The 7,631-nt window shown below is 45.3% G+C and overlaps 1 protein-coding gene across 1 annotated transcript in view; it reads right to left on the reverse strand.

The window, feature by feature from the left end:
- Nucleotides 1–5,922, reverse strand: part of fgd1 (FYVE, RhoGEF and PH domain containing 1) — a gene marked incomplete at both ends in the record, with an annotated part of 16,452 nt that extends 10,530 nt beyond the window's left edge. Inside the window, one exon of the mRNA XM_079226422.1 lies at nt 5,775–5,922. Within this exon, the coding sequence (XP_079082548.1) occupies nt 5,775–5,922 (148 nt within the window). The remainder of the gene's footprint in view (nt 1–5,774) is intronic.
- Nucleotides 5,923–7,631: the final 1,709 nt, after the last annotated feature.

Here is a 7,631-nt window from a genome sequence, read left to right on the forward strand (position 1 = left end):
GGTTCTAGTGTTCATTTATGAGGTTCTAGTGTTCATTTATGAGGTTCTAGTGTCCATTTATGAGGTTCTAGTGTCAATTTATGAGGTTCTAGTGTTCATTTATGAGGTTCTAGTGTCCATTTATGAGGTTCTAGTGTCAATTTATGAGGTACTAGTGTTCATTTATGAGGTACTAGTGTTCATTTATGAGGTTCTAGTGTCAATTTATGAGGTACTAGTGTCCATTTATGAGGTACTAGTGTTCATTTATTAGGTTATAGTGTCCATTTATGAGGTTCTAGTGTCCATTTATGAGGTTCTAGTGTCAATTCATGAGGTACTAGTGTTCATTTATGAGGTTCTAGTGTCAATTTATGAGGTACTAGTGTTCATTTATGAGGTTCTAGTGTCAATTTATGAGGTACTAGTGTTCATTTATGAGGTTCCAGTGTCAATTTATGAGGTACTAGTGTTCATTTATGAGGTACTAGTGTTCATTTATTAGGTTCTAGTGTCAATTTATGAGGTACTAGTGTTCATTTATGAGGTTCCAGTGTCAATTTATGAGGTACTAGTGTTCATTTATGAGGTACTAGTGTTCATTTATGAGGTACTAGTGTTCATTTATGAGGTACTAGTGTCCATTTATGAGGTTCTAGTGTCAATTTATGAGGTACTAGTGTTCATTTATGAGGTTCTAGTGTCAATTTATGAGGTACTAGTGTTCATTTATGAGGTTCTAGTGTCAATTTATGAGGTACTAGTGTTCATTTATGAGGTACTAGTGTTCATTTATTAGGTTATAGTGTCCATTTATGAGGTTCTAGTGTCAATTTATGAGGTACTAGTGTTCATTTATGAGGTTCCAGTGTCAATTTATGAGGTACTAGTGTTCATTTATGAGGTACTAGTGTTCATTTATTAGGTTATAGTGTCCATTTATGAGGTTCTAGTGTTCATTTATGAGGTTATAGTATTTATCGATGAGGTTCTAGTTTACATTGATGAGGTTCTAGTGTTCCTTGACATGGTTCCAGTAGTCACTGATGAGGTTCTAGGTTACATTTATGAGGTTCTAGTGTACGTTGATGATGTTCTAATGTTCATTGAAAAGGTTTTTGTTTACATTGACATGGTTCTAGCATTTTCTGATGAGGTTCTAATGTCCATTGATGAGGTTCTAGTGTCCATTGACGAGGTTCTAGTGTTCATTGATGAGGTTCTAGTTTACACCGGTTCTACATGCCCTTTTAAGGTGGTTCTAGTCGTCCTTATGCTGCATTCACACCAAAAGTGTTGTATGTGTGTGTGTGTGTGTGTGTGTGTGTGTGTGTGTGTGTGTGTGTGTGTGTGTGTGTGTGTGTGTGTGCGTGAGGTGTGTGAGGTGTGTGTGTGTGTGTGTGTGTGTGTGTGTGAGGGGGGGGGGGGGGGGGGGGGGGGGTTGCGTCTGTCTGCAGAAACAAACCCACACGAATAACTCACATCTCCATCAGCATCCACAATTCAAATCATTGGATTAAGAGTCAATCAATCAATCACACACACACACACACACACACACACACACACACACACACACACACACACACACACACACACACACACACACACACACTTTGGATTAAGAGTCAATCAATCACACACACACACACACACACACACACACACACACACACACACACACACACACACACACACACACACACACACACGCACCCGCGGCCTGCTGTCTGGTGAAATCGAACATGTTCTCAGCTGACATTCGGTCCATCATTAATATTCGTGATGGACCATGAGATCGATACATATGGATCGGTGTGATCGATGTGATCAGAACATCTGCAGCGTCACGCAGCCGCGAGCCGACATCCACTGCGGCGAGATGTCGGTCAGTGTGTGCGCGTGCACAACACCCTCTGTGAGCGCGCGCATGTCATTCCCAACCCCCCCGGTTATATTATGAATATACAGATTTATTACACACATGATAACCGACAAATTAAACAGGAGAATAAGACGCGAGGAGGCTGCGGCTCGGCGCGCGCGCGTGTGTGCACGTGCTCGTGCAGCAGCGGCGCTCAGCAGGTAAATCGGTACACGGCTGCAGATGTGTACATGTACGCGCAGTGCGCGCAGTGCGCGGTACTCACCTCGGCTCAGGCTGCTTCTGTCCATGTACATCGCGCAGCAAAACACAAATCCGGTCATTAAAGAGAATGTTGGTGCGGAGAGAGAGCGGCTCTCCCGGTCCACGCACGGAGAAGAAACACACGCGCACACACCCACACACGCACACACTCACACACACGCGCTCACGCCGACGGTTCACGGACCGACAGCAGACCGACGGGCTGCGGCTTCAGGATAACCCGGTTAGATCCGCTCGGTTTGGTCCAGAGGGCTGCCCGGTGTGTGAGCGGCGGGCGGAGAGAGTAAGAAGGAGGGAGGGAGAGAGAGAGAGAGAGAGAGAGAGAGCGAGAGAGAGAGAGAGAGAGAGAGAGAGAGAGGGAGAGAGGGAGAGAGAGAGGGCGAGGGAGAGAGGGAGGGAGCGAGAGAGAGGGCGAGAGGGAGAGAGGGAGAGAGAGAGAGCGAGAGACTACTATAAAAGTAGAAACATTCCATTATCAGAACCTCTTATCATATTCAGGGTCAGGGGGCTGGAACCGATCCCAGCTGACATTGGGCATTCACCTGGGCAGGGTTCACCTGGACAGGGTTCACCTGGACAGGGTTCACCTGGACAGGGTTCACCAGGGTGAGGCTACAGTGCTAGCCACTACACCACTGTGAAGCCCAAAGTAGAAACATCCCATAGTTCAATTGATGAACTATGGTTACGCTGCTAACAGGTTACACTGCTAACAGGCTACGCTGTTGTCAGCTAACAGGTTACGCTGCTAACAGGTTACACTGCTAACAGGTTACGGTGCTAACAGGTTACACTGTTGTCAGCTAACAGGTTATGCTGCTAACAGGTTAGGCTGGTAACAGGTTACACTGTTAACAGGTTACGGTGTTGTCAGTTAACAGGTTACACTGCTAACAGGTTACACTGTTAACAGGTTACGCTGTTGTCAGCTAACAGGTTACGCTGCTAACAGGTTACACTGTTAACATGTTACGCTGTTGTCAGCTAACAGGTTACGCTGCTAACAGGTTACACTGTTAACAGGTTGCACTGCTAACAGGTTGCACTGCTAACAGGTTACGCTGTTGTCAGCTAACAGGTTACGCTGCTAACAGGTTACACTGTAAACAGGTTACGCTGTTGTCAGCTAACAGGTTACGCTGCTAACAGGTTACACTGTTAACAGGTTACACTGCTAACAGGTTAGACTGTTAACAGGTTACGCTGTTGTCAGCTAACAGGTTACGCTGCTAACAGGTTGCACTGTTAACAGGTTGCACTGCTAACAGGTTAGACTGCTAACAGGTTGCGCTGTTGTCAGCAAACAGGTTACACTGGTAACAGGTTACACTGCTAACAGGTTAGACTGTTAACAGGTTACGCTGTTGTCAGCTAACAGGTTACGCTGCTAACAGGTTGCACTGTTAACAGGTTGCACTGCTAACAGGTTGCACTGCTAACAGGTTACACTGCTAACAGGCTACGCTGTTGTCAGCTAACAGGTTACACTGCTAACAGGTTAGACTGCTAACAGGTTACGCTGTTACGGATGTTGTTATTTGTTTGAGTTTTAGCAAAGCAATTAACCTAAAAATGTATTATTATCTTGTGAATGGATTTCATGAATTAAGTGTGTTCCTCCTGACAGCTCAACAGGCTGTTCCCTGCAGCGAAACAAATGCTTCTGACCGGAGTAGGAGACACAGCTGATGTAACTCTACCCCACAGCTGGGTCAGGTCATGATGAACAAAAACAAACACACCCCTGTTAAGGAGCTGCCGGTCCAGTAGAGACAGACATACCGGGTGACCAAAACAAACACCCCCCAGGTCTTCAGCTTCTACGCTTGAATCAAACACACCCACAGTAAGTGTTACTTAAAACACACTGAGGAAGACAGAGGTACAACAAATCAAACGCACCCTCAGGTTACTGAACTGTCAGTGCTGAGAGACCGTTAAACTCCACCCCCCGCTGAGGCTGAAAAACAAATGCACCCCAAACACTTCAATACGTCTGGGTGAAGGAAAACCAAACACACCCTCATAACATCTAGCAGGGGAGGAGATAAACTACAGACTGACCTCTGACCTCTATCTCTCTCTCTCTCACACACACACACACACACACACACACACACACACACACACACACACACACACACACACATACACTCTCCCCTCCCCCAGAGCAACAGTGAGCGACCCAGTGACCCAAACAGAGCTCACTCGTCCATCCCCCCAGGACGTCTATGAATGGCGAGAGAGAGAGAGTGTGTGTGTGTGTGTGTGTGTGTGTGTGTGTGTGTGTGTGTGTGTGTGTGTGTCCTTGACGTGTCTTTGGACTGATTTCAGCTGTTCATCGGGTTTAAAGACAACGTTAACAGTTTTATATTAGAGAGATTTAAAGAGATGTGAGGATGTAAGCTGGAATCATACACACGTATTTATTTATACACACACATTTATATATATATATACATGTATATATATATATATATATATATATATATATATATATATATATATATATATATATATATATATATATATATACATGTATATATATATATATATATATATATATATATATATATATATATACATGTATATATATATATATATATATATATATATATATATATATATATATATATATATATGCAATATAGACACACACACACACACACACACACACACACACACACACTCTTGTCTATTTTTACCCTCAGCTCTTCATTCATATCTACATGTTGTGCTGCCGCACGGCATGCTGGGAGGTCACAGAGGTCACTGCATTGATTTGTCACACGTTTTCCATCCAGAAGCTTTGTGTGTAAAATGTGTCACGTGATGCGGCTCAGAACATGGAGTCACTGCAGGAGGTTCTCTGTTCTCTACCTGCTCAGGTACTTTGTTCTCTACCTGCTGAGGTACTTTGTTCTTTACCTGTTCAGGTACTTTGTTCTCTACCTGCTGAGGTACTTTGTTCTTTACCTGTTCAGGTACTTTGTTCTCTACCTGCTCAGGTACTTTGTTCTCTACCTGCTGAGGTACTTTGTTCTTTACCTGTTCAGGTACTTTGTTCTCTACCTGCTCAGGTACTTTGTTCTCTACCTGCTGAGGTACTTTGTTCTCTACCTGCTCAGGTACTCTGTTCCCTACCTGCTCAGGTACTTTGTTCTCTACCTGCTCAGGTACTCTGTTCCCTACCTGCTGAGGTACTTTGTTCTCTACCTGCTGAGGTACTTTGTTCTCTACCTGCTCAGGTACTCTGTTCCCTACCTGCTCAGGTACTTTGTTCTCTACCTGCTCAGGTACTCTGTTCCCTACCTGCTGAGGTACTTTGTTCTCTACCTGCTCAGGTACTTTGTTCTCTACCTGCTCAGGTACTCTGTTCCCTACCTGCTCAGGTACTTTGTTCTCTACCTGCTCAGGTACTCTGTTCCCTACCTGCTGAGGTACTCTGTTCCCTACCTGCTCAGGTACTTTGTTCTCTACCTGCTCAGGTACTCTGTTCCCTACCTGCTCAGGTACTCTGTTCCCTACCTGCTCAGGTACTCTGCGTGATGATGTGTGATGTTGTGTTCACTTCCCGTTTGGTTTCTGCAGCGTTCAGCATCAGAACGGTCTACCTGTGTCACAGTGGAAGCTGCAGTTCACTCACCTGTCCTGTGGGCGGAGCTGCTGTGTGCTGGTGAGGTGCTGCTCAGGTGGTAGGAGAACCTCATGGTGCTGAACTGCCTGGAGAAGGAAGGAGGAGGAGTGTGGAGGCTGAACCCGACCGAGGTGCTGCGAGGTCGGGTCGGCTGCATGCCGCACAGGTCGGTCGGTTCTCACCTGTCGGCAGGTCAAAGGTCAGCCTGTGTTTCACTTCATAATCCGTTTGCTTTTAACAATCCATTCACTCTGAAGGTTTCCGTTTGAGTCACTTCCTGTCGAGTCCTCCGAGAGTTCATCACATCTCATAAAGTCATGAGGTCACGTGGAGGTCACGTGGAGGTCACGTGGAGGTCACGTAGAGGTCACATGGAGGTCAGCGTCCCGTCCCCCCATCCCTCTCTCCTCCCGTCACTCCTTCAGGAGACGTGGACGTCGGCTCATCTCCTCAGACGGTCGGTCAGAATCCACTGATGTGATTCCGACAATAAGAACTTTCCTCAGATCAGCTGCTGCTCGGCTGCTTCGGGTTTCCCGTCCCTCAAACTGCTCCTAGATCAGATCTGGTTTCCTCCTGAAGGAGAATGTGCCGACTCAGCTCCAAACGCAGCTTCACTGTTAAGTTTGCTCCTGATTTCTCCTCTTGCTTTAGTTTCCTCTTCATTGGTGTTCTTTCATTCCATCGTCACTTTGTCCAGACAGGCAGACAGTCAGTCAGACAGTCAGACAGTCAGACAGTCAGACAGGCAGACAGACAGACAGACAGACAGACAGACAGACAGACAGGCAGTTGGTCTTCTCGCTCAGTAGCTTCAGCTTTTGTGTGAAATGTGCTGCGAGCTGCAGACCGACACCACAACTCCTCCTCCGCCCAGACATCTGATCCCAGACCAGCTCCCTCCTCCTCCTCGTCCTCCTCCTCCTACGTGGTCTGTTTCTCATTTTCTCTCCTTTTTTTTCTTCTTTCTTTGAGGTTGAAATCTGAAGCAAAAGGAAAACTGAAGAAGAATTCCTGCAGCAGTTCATTTCCTCTCTTGGTTCCTTCAGACCAGCCGAGATGAACCTCGGGGTCATGTGACTCTCCTCCAGCCAGCAGAGGGCGCCACCTCCTCGCCCAGCTGACACGACAACAATAGCAACAACAACAACAACAACAACAACAACAACGAGCCGTTTGTACGCTGAAGTCTGTCGAACATGTTTGAATTATAAACACTTGAAAACAACATCAATCACTTTATTGGTCAGCAGGACCCCGTTCCTCGTACCTGGCTAACTGAGTTAGCCGGATCATTTTCAGGATTTTCAAGTCAGGCTTTTCGGTTCTACGAAGCAAGTCATCTTTCATAAACTTGAACCTGCTCCAGCTAACTTAAGTTAGATGGAGCTAACTTAAGGAGCTAATTTAAGTTAAGGAATAATTTATGTAAGAGACCTTCTTGAGCCGTATATTGAACTATATTGAGCATTGACTGTCTCACAGACAGGATCACAGACTGGATGCATAAACTGTCTCACAGACTGTCTCACAGACTGTTTCACAGACTGGATCACAGACTGGATGCATAGCCTTGTTCTTTTTGCGAGTGGTACATATCTGTAGTGTGCATGCCGTGCTGTTCGTAACCTTTTTAAACCAACCTATTTTTAGGCCCTTTACTCGAAAATGTCATCCCCAAACTAAAAACGGTGTATCTCTGCAACCACTAGGGCTATTTGAATAATTTTGTTGTTATAATAAAAGGTACGCATGTGAGATTTAGATTTAGATTTAGTAGTTAGATGTGTAAATATCAGTCAGAGTAAATATCAGTAAGAGTAAATGAAGATGACACAACACACACAAAATTAAAAGGTTTCAGGT

The sequence above is a fragment of the Taurulus bubalis genome (genome assembly GCF_910589615.1).
Source record: "Taurulus bubalis genome assembly, chromosome: 11".
Classification (NCBI taxonomy): domain Eukaryota; kingdom Metazoa; phylum Chordata; class Actinopteri; order Perciformes; family Cottidae; genus Taurulus; species Taurulus bubalis.